The 13,422-nt window shown below is 58.1% G+C and overlaps 2 protein-coding genes across 3 annotated transcripts in view; one reads left to right on the top strand and one right to left on the bottom strand.

Moving 5' to 3' along the window:
• ASTN2 (astrotactin 2) overlaps positions 1-13,422 on the top strand; it is a 360,893-nt gene that overhangs the window by 240,598 nt on the left and 106,873 nt on the right. The window lies entirely within an intron of this gene.
• Positions 251-6,567, bottom strand: TRIM32 (tripartite motif containing 32). 2 transcript variants are annotated; one of them, XM_075439779.1, is made up of 2 exons: positions 6,524-6,567; positions 251-3,332 (listed from the first exon to the last, which is right to left on the bottom strand). In XM_075439779.1, the coding sequence occupies exons 1-2, from the start codon at positions 6,562-6,564 to the stop codon at positions 1,322-1,324; spliced, it is 2,052 nt and encodes a 683-aa protein (XP_075295894.1). In that variant the 5' UTR covers positions 6,565-6,567; the 3' UTR covers positions 251-1,321. The 2 variants fall into 2 exon arrangements, with proteins under 2 accessions (XP_075295894.1, XP_075295895.1); XM_075439780.1 differs by lacking the exon at positions 6,524-6,567 and adding an exon at positions 4,762-4,825.

The following is a 13,422-nucleotide window of genomic DNA, read 5'->3' as shown; positions in this document are numbered from 1 at the left end:
GTATTAAAAATATAAAAGCGAAACAGTGATGTGCATCCCCCATCCCCGTCTCAGCAGTGAGCAGCTTGCACATGCGAAGTGCAGAGAGGTGGAAACCTACTGCTAAATGCCATGGTCTGGAATGCAGAATGGTGAAGTGCAGGTGAACATACAATACGTTGCATTGAATCTCGCTTTACTAAAATCTCCCACTCTTATTCCCCCAGCCCTTCCCTCCCCCCCCCCCCCCCCATGAAGCTTTACATCACAGAATGGTTTGGGTTGGAAGGGACCTTACAGACCATCCGGTTCCACCCCCCTGCCATGGGCAGGGACCCCTTCCACCAGCCCAGGGTGCTCAGAGCCCCGTCCAGCCTGGCCTTGAGCCCTGCCAGGGAGAGAGCAGCCACAGCTTCTCTGGGCAGCCCAGGCCAGGGCCCCACCACCCTCATGGGGAAGAATACCAGACATAAAGATACCAGACATACCTTCCAAAGACAGTTTCTAGGATACATTTAATAATAAAACAACACTAAGTATTAACTGTAGGTCCCCCCGGTTCCTTTTTTTTTCTCCAGCCCCCTCCCTTTTTACACCCTTCTACCTAGAAGAACTTTTAGTAGTAAGAAAAACCCTGTTGCCACCAGAGGCAGTTTTCTGGCTCAGCTCGGTCTCCCACGATTGCACAGTACTCACTTCCCACGGAACAGACACGGTTCACAAATGGCACAACAGGGGCGATCTCCTGAATACCGGAAAAACAGAGAGAGAAAACCCTCCCTCGTCAGTCTGAAAGTAAAGCTCCATCTCCGCGCCGTTTAAGAGGGCTATTTCGTTTTATGCAGTGCTGCCGTCAGAAATTGCTTTCTCCAGTAGTTGCCCGGACAACTGCTACCCAGTGCCTTGCGAGTACCACAGCGAGAAGAGGATTGCCTCTCTCCTCCTCTGAGGGAAGGTGATTTAGAGCAGTTGGTCAGTGTTTATGGCACAAAGAAAGATACAATGGTTGAAGCTGGAAGTGTAGATGTGGCGTAAGGAGGTGAGAAGGTTTATGGAGTGACCAGTCATTTAGGAAGCAACCAGTACTCCAGAAGATGGATCCTTTCCCTCACGCCTGTTCTTTTTCATTGTATGGATTTTATATAAAAAAAAGAAGAAGAAAAAGCAGACCACTACCACGTAAGCTATTTTGTTTCTAAACACAAAACATGACAGCCTTTATGCCAAACCCCCTTCGGTTACAGCACAATCTTCCTGAACACCTGACTCCAGTTCCCGTCAGAGCGCAACGAGGCTGGAAGAATCTCTGCTCCCAGAAGAGGCTCTGCTCGGAGATGTGCCTTTAAGGGGTGGAATATCTTCTCAGATGGTAACTGTAGATCTTAACGCAATGATCCCAACAGTCCAGCACCAGCAGCTGCCCTTTAGGAGTTATAGCGATACCGACGGGGCAGGTGAGTCCTTCCCGGATTAGGATATTATAGCCACCTCCTTTCGGAAAATGCAGGATTTCTTTACGGCTGCTGTCAGCAACAATGAGGTCTCCCCTGGCATCGACGCACATCCCAGCAATGCACCTGAAATCCTCATTCTCGGAGAAGAAGTGGCTAATCTGCCGCCCCAGCTGCCCGTCTGGGCCGACGGAGCCGATGGAAAAGCCTCCTTCTAAATGGTGTTCGTACTGCCGGTTCTCCAGGTTCAGCCCCAGCCCTTGAGTGAAGTATATGGTCCCTTCGGCATCGCAGGTGACAAACTTCGGGCGCACCGCGCTACACAAGCAGCTGTACTTCACCACCCCCACGCCACGGTCCACTGTGAAACACCAGAGTTTCCCCCCTTCCACGTCGGTCACTACGAACTGCCCGGAAGGCAGGGCGGCGATGCCCCAGGGCTTGCTTAGCTGGCTCCGGTGACACGCCACGCAGTGACCGTCCATGGTGTACACCTTGACGGAGTTATCGTAGCTGTCTGTCACACCTATCAGGCCATGGCAGTTCATGGTGACGGAAAGGGGAATCAAATTGGGCAAGTCTGCTCCAAGGAAACTCAGTACAAAACTGTCGATTCCGCTAGGGCTCCGGCGGATCTCCTTCAGGAAGCCCTTGCGGGTAAAAACCTGGATTCGGAAATTGCCTCGGTCTGCCACGAGCACCTCGCCTTGCTGGGTGACGTGTAGGCTGACGGGGAGATTAAACATCCCCGGCAGGCTGCCCTTGGAGCCCATCTTCTTGATGAAGTGACACTGCTGGATGCTGGTGGCTGCTTCAGGCATCCTCGGCTTGGCTGGTGAGGAGTTCGGGGTGCAGCTGGCCTCTTCTTGCACCAAGTCAGGCTCCCGAAATGATGCCGATGAGGATGCTGCAGTTTCCATGAGCGATTCCTCCATGTTAACGGTCCGGGGTTTCTTCACCACCTGCCCGATCTGCAGTGGTCCCACATGGCTCACCTTAAGGAGTTCAACCTCTTGAAGAGTCAGCTCCCTTGGGAGACTGTTTGTCAGTTCTGGTTCTTCCTCGTCTGCTGCCTCCTCCAAGAGAGCTATATCTCCCTGCTTTATTTTGGCAAGGAAATAGTCACAGCGAGACATTATCTGCACTTCTGCTAAGTTCAGCAGATAAGCTTGCTCCTCCATTAACTGATTATTTACCTTCTCCACTTCAGACAAAGAGGTGGTGAAGAACTTGCGTGACCTGGCCAGTTCTTCCTGGATCTTACGCTCTTCTTTGCTGTAATCTTGCAGAACTGCTTTGTATCTAGCTTGCAGGTCTCTCGAAACACCCTCCAGAGATGCTTTTCTTTTCTGCAGATCACCCATGAGCTCCCGAAGTCTGGCGAGCCTGGTCCCAAATTCCCTCCTGCGCTCTTCAGCAGCCTCTTTGATAGGAATGACTCTGTGCCCTTGGGGCATGTGTGATGTCTCCTTGCATGGCTCACATAAAACCAAGCTACAGCTCTTGCAGAAGTGTCTTGGCAACCTTCTCCCGCAGACCTTGCACATGAGAAGACCCACCACTTCCCCCAGTCCGGTGGTGTCTATGATCTTCAGCACAGTGAGATTGTCAGTCAGCTGCGCTAAGCTTGTGATCCGCGTGATTTTGCTGCAAAAGGGGCACCGTATCCCATTAATGCTGTTTGCTAGGAGTTTCTCCAAGCACTGTTTGCAGATGGTGTGCCCGCAGTGTAAGAGCTTGGGTCTCAGGTGCTCCTCGGTGAAGGACTCCATGCAAATGGGGCACTCCAGGACCTCTCGGAGGGCATCCGAGTTGAGATGAGGGGCAGCAGCCATGGCTTTCCAAGGCAGCTTTAGCCGGTGCAGAGTCCTGTACTCGCATCTATCCCAAGGTGCTCCGATTCTGTCCAGAAAGAAAAAAAGGAAATGAGATTTATGTCATCACCAGCAGTTACATATACATGCAATTTATTTCTGATTTATCACCCAGCCCTGGAAAAAAGAAGCCCAGTTTGTTTTTCCACATTTGGAAAGGATGGATTAGTCATAGCTAATCTCAGAGTGGGCAAATTCCAAAACTAACTTGCCGCTCCTGGTGCGATGAATTATTCACTTGAAAAATTTATAAGTAGAACTTAAAGAACCGTAATGGCAGCAATAAGGCAACCCAACAGATACTGAAGACTGAATCATCTCCTCATGGTGCCCGTCTCCCGCTGCCAAGCCTCCAAGTTTACATAATGTCGTGGTTTAACCCCAGCCAGCAACTAAACACGACGCAGCCGCTCGCTCACCCCCTCCTCCCCACCGCGGGATGGGGAGAAGAATGGAAAAAAAGTAAAACTCGTGGGTTGAGTTAAAAACAGTTTAATAGGAAAGCAACAGAACAGATAATAATAATAATAATAATAATAATAATAATAATAATAATAAATACAAAAGAAGTAATGCCCAGTGGAATTGCTTACCACCCAATGACTGATACCCAGCCCATCCCCAAGCAGCGATCACTGCCGCCCATCCCCCAGCTGCTATACGGAGCGTGGCGTTACACGGAATAGAAGATCCCTTTGGCCGGTTTGGGTCAGCTGTCCCGGCTGTGTCCCCATGTCCGGCTGTGTCCCCTCCCAGCTCCCTGTGCACCTGGCAGGCCAGGCCAGCAGGAGAAGCTGAAAAGTCCTTGACTGCCTAGCAGCAACTCAAAACATCAGTATGTTATCAACATTATTTTCATCCCAAATCCAAAACACAGCACTACACCAGCTACCAGAAAGGAAATTTAACTCTATCCCAGCCAAAACCAGGACACATGATTTGCTGAAACCCAGGGAGATTAAACCAAACACTGAAAATGCTGCGCATCAGAAGAGGAACCAGATGGTGCAACGCTTTAGGACATTATTATATTACCTCTGGAGACCTGCATTCAGATGTGACATCAGATACGAACGAAATAAATGTGGTTGTTTTACTCTGCTTTTCTAGATAGCCAAAATAAATTTTCCAGGTTTCATAGGTTTGCCAGAAAGCGAAACGAGAAGGAACGATTTGTCAGTTTCCACTCGTTCTGGGAACGACTGTAGATACTGAAAACACAGAGCGAAGATTTTACGCCAGTGTATTTCATTAACCTCTGCCATGCTGCATCACGCTTCAGCATGCAAATTAAGCACAGCTCGATGCGGCAGCATTCTAGCAGGCGTTCGCAGTAACGGAGTTAACAGACAACTCCAAACACTCGTTAATATACACCATAAGTGTTCACTATTAGTTCTTGAACTTAGCTTAATTGCATATAATTTCTCCTGATTTCACAATCTTGCAGCGCTGACCTCATTCTTGTATTCTGGTTCAGCTTTGTACCACTCCGGCTGCCGCTCAGCCCCAGCCCAGGCTCCTCCACCCTCGACCCCTCGCAGCAGGGAGCAGATCCCAGCAGCTAACGCAGCCGTCCGTTCAAAAGGAACGGAACAGGGCTCACATCATTAAGTTATTATTCAGTAGACTGGCTTTCAATACCTCTGCTATTGCATGGCTTAGCCATTAGAAGAAATGGGGAGGAAAACATTTCTTCTAGGGGGAGAGGAGAAGCAGGGAGCAGTTAGTCTTTAAAATGGAGAGACGGTCACAGACAGCTTTTTCTGAATAATGGCTGCGCGCACGCAGCACTCCCGCTTCCCTGCTGCGCCCGCCTGCTTCCTCCTCGGGAGCATTTCAGGCAGAAAGGTGCAGCGTGTTTCAGGTTACCATTTGTTCAAGTGGAAGAAGACAACTGCAGTGAAGAAAAGTTCTTTATGTTCACAGAGAGAAGGGAAAAAAAACCAATTGATCAGCTGCAGTTTGCAGTCCTTTAAAGCTTGTTTCAGGAAGGGATTCAGTGGTGTGGCAGAACCGAGCTGGGACCTGGTCTTTGGCTCGATGGTGGCCTTGGCTCAATGGTGGCACGAGGAGTAGCGCAGCCCGGGGAGCGGGGCCACGCTGGGCGCCCGCTGCCGCCAGCACGGAGCGCGCTTCCCCTCGGTCTTGGTGTCTGGCTCAGCTGGGAAGCGGGAGCCTGGGCACTGCCACGTAGATCAAACACTTTCCTCTGAGGGATGAAACATCTGTATCTTAAAACCATTTTAAAAAATGAAACGCAGGATACCAGAGCTATTATTCTTATTTTCTTTGGAAATGCATCCAAAGACGCGCTTAAGGCAGGACGAGGGAGCAGCGCAGCCACCAGATCCCGAGCGTTACACAGAAAGCGGCCTTTAAAGCAATCATCTTCGTCAGAGAGCTGCGGCAGGGGGACTCGGTGTAGCTGTTAAGTCCGGCTGGGTTCTGGGGAGGACGGTTCGCACCGCGCTCTTCCCAGGCACGACCCCCTGCCAGGGGAACGCCAGCGCGCACGCCGTGGCGGCGGGAAATCGTTTTTCCGGCTGCGTTTCTTCTCTGGTGCCTGGCGCTGGGCCGTGCCCTCGTGGGAGCTCCCGCTGACCGCGGGTCCCGGCAGAGGAGGCCACGGCTGCGGCGCGAGCGGCAAAACTCCGCGAACGCCGCCGCATCGGGGTCGGTGACGTTCACGGCCGCTCCCTGCCGCCCTGCTGCCTCGCGCTCCGCGGCTGCCACGTGTGGGCAGGCGGCTGCTCGCTGCCAGCTCGGCGCCCGCGTCCCTGGCAGGCTGACATCACGGGGTGCAGCTGCAACAACGGGTGCTGTGACGTCTCCCCGCTGCGGGTATGACGTCATGTCGGCGAGGCCGCAGGACAATACGCGGGGTCTGGGGGGGGGAGGGTTGCTGACGGGCTCGGTGCTACCGGGATGGGGCCCCTCATGCCCCTCCCCGCGACCCTCGGCGGGCGCTCGGGCAAGGCCCGGGGAGGCCGCGGCCTGAGGGGCCTCGGAGGGGCGGGCCCACCCCGAGGGCCTCTCACCGGCGGGGGGTCCCGGCGGGGCTGCCCGGCCCGGCCGCCCCCTCCCCAGCCCCCCGAGGCCGCCCCGGTCCCGGTCCCGCGGCCGTGACTGGGGGGGGGGATATGCCCCTCCCGCCGCCGCCCCGCGCCCCCGCCCCGCCTCCAGGGGGCGCCGCCGCGCGGCCCGGCCTCGCCCTACCTTGCCCGCCGCTCCCGGGCCGCGCGCCCGCTCCCCGGCATGCCCCGCGCCGCCGCTCCGCCGTGACGTCAGCGCCGGGCCGCGGGGCCTGCCGGGAGGTGGAGTCCAGAGGGGCTACCGGGAGGAGCGCGGGGGCCGCGGCAGGAGGCCGGGCCGGCCCGGGCCAGGCCAGGCCAGGCCAGGCCAGGCCGGGAGGCAGGAGCGGTGAGCGCGGGCGGAGGGTCCGCAGGCCGGTGGCGAGCGTGCAGGGGCCGGGGGCTGGAGCAGGGAGCGCCGGGCCCCGCCCCCGCCGCCGCGCCCGAGCCGAGGCCGCTTCTGTCGAGGAAAGTTAAAAAAAAAAAAGATAGAAACGCGCTTCTGCCTCGTGCCCGGCCGGCGCAGGCCCTGCCCCTCCCCCACCCACCGAAATTTCCCTGTCTGGGCCCGTCTGAGGAGCCGCGTGGGAGCGGCCCGCGGCGGACGGGGCTGTGGGAGGTGGAGAACAGCGAACGTCGCCAGGGAGCTGGCAGGCTTGCGGGGGGCCGAGCCCCGGGCGCGTCCCCGCCGGCGTTGTTTCCGCTCCCGCCGCGGCCCCCGGCCTGGCTGGGAAGGCCGCGGGACGCGGTGCCGGGGTTTGCCCTCGGTCACGGAGAGCTTGCGCCGCCCGGTCGCTGGGCTCCTGCTCACACCTGGGCGGTAGCGAAGGGTGGCGCCTGGATGGCACCTCCGTTGCACCGCACAGGCTAATGGCCGGAGTCATTAACGATAGAATCCGTCAGTCCCTGCCTCCAGCCTTCCTTCCGGACCTCTCCGCCCGGCAGCCGGGCTCTCACGCCGCACGCAGGCTGGCAGCGGGAGCCCCGGGCAGGGGTTTCGCCGCTGGGCCGCGGCTCTGCTCTGCCGCGGTGTTTCTCGGGGGTGTTTCTCACCCTTGCTGGTGCGAGGGCCGTCAGTGATGTGGGTCCCGTTCCAGCTCAGCCATCGTGAGGCGGCTTTACAGCTTGCGCAGAGACCAGTGACGCTGTGACCCCGGGGGGCTGCACAGCAGGTCGGGCAATGTCAGGGTGTCCTCTGTGGGAGCAGGCAGAAGCGCAGGCCTGGGCAGGCAGGTCCAGGGGACCCGTGTCCAGCAGCGCCGCTGGTCCAGCAGCATCCAGGCAGTGCCCCACAGTGAGCCCTGCTCCCAGGCGGGGGGAGGTCCGGAGGAGGCTCGGAGGGGTTCGCTGCCTGGGGAAGGGTGAGTCCTCGGTTTAACCATTTCCAGTAAACCCTGGCCTCTCCACCTGCGTGCCCAGGTGGGAGTGCGACGCTGCCTGTGCCGTGCCGGCAGCTGTGGGGCCGTATCCAGACTTCTCAGCGAAAGCTGCAGCACGTTTCTAGCGTTGCTTCCTCACCCACTCCAGCAGCTACCGACCAGCACTGAGGAAAGCACCAGCATAATGCAGCAGTTCTTGCCATCTTCTAGTTTTGGTAATTTTTCAACTTTTTTCTATTTAGAATAGAATAGGATAGTTCAGTTGGAAGGGGGCTATGTCCGAGCAGTGATCAGGAGCAGCAGGGACTGTCAGCGTGGGCAGCGGGTGTGCTCAGAGGCAGAGAGCGCAGATGCAAAGCCTGACAGGGCTGCAGAAGATGCGTGAGACTTAGGGTCTCCTGGTCTGTGCCGTGCTTGGGGCACTGAGCAGCGAACCTCAGTGGGACCCCCCCGGGCACCAGCGGCTCCCTGGGGGTGTTGCTGTGCCCGGGGAGGGGACAGGGGGTTCCCTTCCGGCTCCTGGTGTCACCAGGGAAATGCTCTTTCAGCTCCTGATGCATTTTCCAGTGAATAAAAGTGGACGTTGGCATTGAACCGGGGTGGTCTGGCAGATTTTGTGAGGGCACCCACACCTGAAAATGAGCAGTGTGAGGGAAAAAGCATGGTAGGAATAAGGAAATAAGTTGTTAATGCCTCCTGGGGAGAAAACAACGGGCTCTTTGGCTGTGGTTAGAGGTGATAACGGTGGGATGATGCTACCCAGCGTGTTGGAGTATGGGGACCCTGTGCCGTGGGGAGGCGGAGAACCCCGACCCCCCGGCAGCGTGGCGTGTCCCGAGGGGCTGCTCCCCAGCAGGCCTCGGTGGGTCTTGGACCCCCGTGGGAAGCGGGCGTGTGGGTGTGTGGGAGCGGGGAGGGGGCCAGCCGCCGTGTGGGATGTGGGGGGTCGTGGAGCCGTCCTTGCAGGCCCAGGGGGGCTCAGAGCCGGGGGGCGAGCGTGGGGCTGCTGCTGAGGGTCGGGCGAGCGGGGCACGGCTTCAGCTGCTCTCCTGGGAGCTGGCGCTGGCGGTGGGGCCGTGCAGGGCTCCGCAGAGCCCCATCTTTGATAAACCCGGCTCAGCGGTGCTGCCCGCACTGTCCCCCGTTACAGCGGCTTAGCGGGGGTCTCTGAAAGCCCTCCTGTTTGGGGGGTTTTTATTTATTGAATACCACAGGCTTGCAAGTCTCCAGGTGCCCCCTCTGCAGCTCCGGCCGTCGGGCGCTGGGGGTCCGCGGGGTTCTGCCGTTAATCGAGCTGGGTTAATTGGCCGGGGGCAGCGCATCGGCGGGGCGAGGTGGGGGGGTCTCGGGAGGGGGACGGGGGGGTCACCGGCTGGCGGCGGGGCCGCGGCGGTTGGGCTGCCGGGCCCGTCCCCTCCCCGGGGACACGGGGCGGGGGGGGGGGGGGGGGGGGGGGTGGGGCACCGCGGTCCCGCTCGTGCCGCGAGAGGGCAGCAGGGCCCCGCGCACCGGGCTGCCCGGGGCCGGGCCGGGACCGCCCGACCGGGCTGCCCGCGGGGGACGCCGGGCCGCGGGTGGGTGCCTTCCCGGGCGGGCTGCGGCCATGGCTGCCCACGGGGGACACCACGCCACGGGTGGGTGCGTTCCCGGGCGGGCTGCGGCCATGACTTCCCATGTAGGACACCATGCCAGGGGTGGATGCGTTCCCGGGTGGGCTGCAGCCATGGCTGCCCACACAGGATGCGGTGCCACGGGTGGATGCGTTCCCAGGCAGGCTGTGGCCATGGCTGCCCACGTAGGACACCGTGCCATGGGTGGCTGCATTCCCAGGTGGGCTGTGGCCGTGACTTACCACGGGGGACACCGTGCCATGGGTGGCTGCATTCCCAGGTGGGCTGTGGCCGTGACTTACCACGGGGGACACCGTGCCATGGGTGGCTGCATTCCCAGGTGGGCTGTGGCCGTGACTTACCACGGGGGACACCATGCCAGGGGTGGATGCATTCCCGGGCAGGCTGTGGCCATGGCTGCCCACAGGAGACACCGTGCCACGGGTGGCTGCGTTCCTGGGCAGGCTGCAGCGTGGCTTCCCACACAGGACGCCGTGCCGCAGGTGGATGCGTTCCCGGGCAGGCTGCGGTATGGCTTCCCACACGGGACACCATGCCGCAGGGTGGCTGTGTGCCCCCAAAGGACGGGTGGTTCCTGGGCGAGCCCAGGGGACGTGGGTGCTGCTGGTGTTCCCTGGGCAGCAGCGGGGGCTGGCACCGCGCTTCTTGCCGGCGTGGCTGCGTGCGACAGGAGCGCGGCGGGCTGCCCCGGCCAGAGCTCCCACGGCAGCCCCGAGCTGTGTTTGCCCACCGCTCGCGGCCGGCAGCGTTACGTCTGTCCAGGCTCTTCGCAGGCCTGTTGGTTACCGCACTGGCGATATCTCACCGCCGGAGAAATTCCCAGGCGAACACAGCTATTGATTTTCTTTCCAACTCCCTTCCAATGGATTTGCCAACAAATGGGATAGCATTCCAGCAGGTGGTAAAGGGACAGCCTGTGCCCGTGGGTGTGCGTTGGCCGTAAATCCCCGCTGCCCTGCCCGCGGTGGCACCCGGTCTGTCCAGCTGGAGGGTGATGTGAGGGGGAGGTGGGCCAGAATTACATCCTCCTTGCACGAAATGCAGAACCCGGGTCCCGATTCAGGCCCAGCCGAGCAGTGTCGGTGGGGTTAACCTGCTGAGCTGGAGGGATCCCTACCTGGGTCTGTTCCTGACGTTCCCTCTACGGCTTCAGCTGGAGAGCCTTCTCCTCGCCTCGTTCCAAGCTGTTCTGCTGTTGAAGAGCTACCATGTCTTACCCCTGATGTGGCTGCATTCTTGTGGCAAGTGGAGTGATTCCCAGGTATGGAATGACTTGGGATCTTTTGGAAGAGGCGCTGTATAAAATGCTGGACCACTTGCAAACCCTTTGTCTCCTGGGACCACTCAAGACAAAATAGCACTCCAGTACAAAAGAATTAGGTATTATGCTTTTGTTATTGTTGTCGTAGTGGTGTTACCGTGCTTCCCTCTCGTCCAAGCACTAGGAGGTGCTGCCGGTAACGCTGGAAGCGTTTCCCCGCATCTGCAGCTGCGATCCCGAGCGGGGACCCCTGCGCGCTGTGCAGGCAGTCGCCTCGTGCTGTGGGGTTATTAAATCCTGGTGGAGCGCAGAGATGGAGCCAGGCACCCCGACAGGCGAGCGGTACCTCTGCACACCCTGTGCTGCTCGTCCTCCCTTTCTTACGCAAGGCTTGACGCTTAGCGGAAGGCTGTTATTTTATTTGTTTTGTTGTTGTATTCTTTTTTTTTTTTAATACATATTTCAGACAAACAAACAAACTAATAACTCCCACAAGTTGCTGTGATGCGTCTAACCACATCCGCGGCGCTGCGCCTCCAAACAGATGTTGCCAGGATTCGACTGAGTCGCCAGCAGCGTTAGCGAAAGCATGTTCAGATGCAAGGGCTGATAAGGGATCCCTCCTTGCTTGCTGCCGCGGCCCCTGCAGCCAAGCCTTGTCCTCCTGCCAGAACGGGCCCTTTGGAGCACCCTGGCAGCGGTCACCTGCAAAGCCCTTCCCTAGGAGTGAAGCAGAGGCTTTGCAAGAGCAGTCTGCGTGCCCTAGGAGGTTATCCGGTTCTGCACAGGCTTTGTGAAATGTGGGCCTGAACACTAAAGCTGGCTTTGCTTACTCTGGTCCAGACCCATCTTGCAGTGAAGACATCAGGAGCCTTTCCGTTGGCTTGGCTGGCAGCAGGAGATGGCACTGCGATGGTACCTTGCAGGGTCTAGTTCTGATTCCTTCCAATCCAACGGCAAAAACTTCCTTTGACTGCAGCAGGAGTAGGGTTGAGCTGCCCATATTTTCGTTCAAGAAGCAGCCAGTCAGCGGGGCCTCAGCGCTGACGAATGCCGTACAGCGAGCAGGTAATAAATGCCAGACCGAGCCTCCAGGAACACGCGGGGTTTCTCCAGTTCGCGCTGGGTTTGCCATGGGGAGGGCGGACTGGCCCCCAGGCCCTGCCCTTGCATGCAGGCGGCTGAGAAGATAACGGCAACGCATCTCGGAGGTGGGAGAGAGGGAGATTGAGGGACCTTGATCCCTCTTCCCAGGGCTACAGTTTCAGTGGCAGGTCCAGGAATAAAGGAGTGTGTTTTGGGGGAAAATACCTCCCAGATCTGAACAAATCCACTGTGAGACGCTGCAAGCGGTGGGTGATGTGGGAGGGAGACGAAGGAAGCAGAGTCTCCATCAAGGAAATCGGCAGCTTTCCAGGGATGAGTGCAGTCCTGGAGGCACCTGGGGCTGATGCTTTCCACCCCTGAGGAGCGGCGGTTCCTCCTCGCTGCCTCGCCCCGACTCTGGAGGAGCTGGCTCGCGAGCTGGGTGCACAACTGGCACTCTCAGGTAGGTTTTAAGAGCAGAAACGGGGGGATTATTTTGTCAGGACTGTACTTAAGCCCCCAGAGCTCGTTCCACAGAAGCTACCAGGAATTGCTATCCAGTGCTGACAACTTCCAAGTGCTCGTCTGGATGAGAGCTGGCAATTTGGCAGTGAAGCCCATCTCCCTCTGCTGAGCCATGTCCTATTTCATTTTCCTCCTTTGGAGTTGTACCCAGAGCCTTTTTGGTACAAGGGAACGCCGTGGATCTGTTGCCAGCACGCCGAACTAGTCAGCTCAGCTGCAGTAACCCCCAAAGTCCCCTGGAAGCCAGTCTGCAAAGCAATCCTTTTCCCCAAAGTGACTGGGGCTTCCACTGTTCCGAAGAGGATTAAATGCAGATGACAGCCATTTCCACCTTACCTGTGAAGTCTGCTCTGCTGACAAGCCTGCCACGAGTCACCAGGCGCCACGATTAATCTTCTGTTGCTGAGAACGTGGCTGCTATGGAAGGGGAGCTGTGCTACTTGTACAGTTCTCTGCCTTACTTCATTTGCAGACTTCTCCTCTTCCCCCTGTGCAGCTCCATTTGGTGATTGCTGCTCCTGGAATGGCTTTGCTCCATCTGAGTTTCCTTCAGGAGAAAGGAGGAACCCGCGCTTTCATGCCAAGCCCTTTGGAGAGCTCTTGAAACCACCACCACCTCCACCACCCCCAGCTGCAGTGCCCTTTACTGGGAGCAATGGGCGAAGGAGGTGGCGGGCGGTGCAGGATGTGTTGGACAAGCTCACGTTCATTTTCTTTTCTTGCTGAAGGGGCTGTGTTGTCAGGGTAGATGCTGGAGGACGGCTCTCCATGTCTAGCCCACCATTTACAAGGAAGCTGTGTCCTCTCCTTCCCCACAGTGATGTGTCTGGAGCCTCATCTGTATTCCCGCACGGGGCAGCTAGTGCCAACACGCAAATCTCAGCTCTTACAGCTGCATCGGTCGGGGATGTCCCTCAGCATGGTGCAATGCAGGGAGGCTGGAGGCAGTGCACTCCTGCAGAGGGGAATTCTTGCTCAGAGGTTTATTTTGCTCCTTACTTGCCTTGGCTTGCTCCTTGCAGACACGAACTGTAACTGAGGAGGACCAAGGGAGGCTGCTCTTCCTGCTTATTCATGCCGCTCCTTACAGCTTGTTTGTACTCAAGGAGCGCCTGAGCCCACAAGCTCTGTGTACACATGCACCATGTGGCCTGTGCTTCAG

The sequence above is a fragment of the Opisthocomus hoazin genome, chromosome 19 (assembly GCF_030867145.1).
Source record: "Opisthocomus hoazin isolate bOpiHoa1 chromosome 19, bOpiHoa1.hap1, whole genome shotgun sequence".
NCBI lineage: Eukaryota > Metazoa > Chordata > Aves > Opisthocomiformes > Opisthocomidae > Opisthocomus > Opisthocomus hoazin.
Note: the sequence above shows the minus strand (reverse complement) of the source record. Positions and strands in the feature narration are given on the sequence as shown.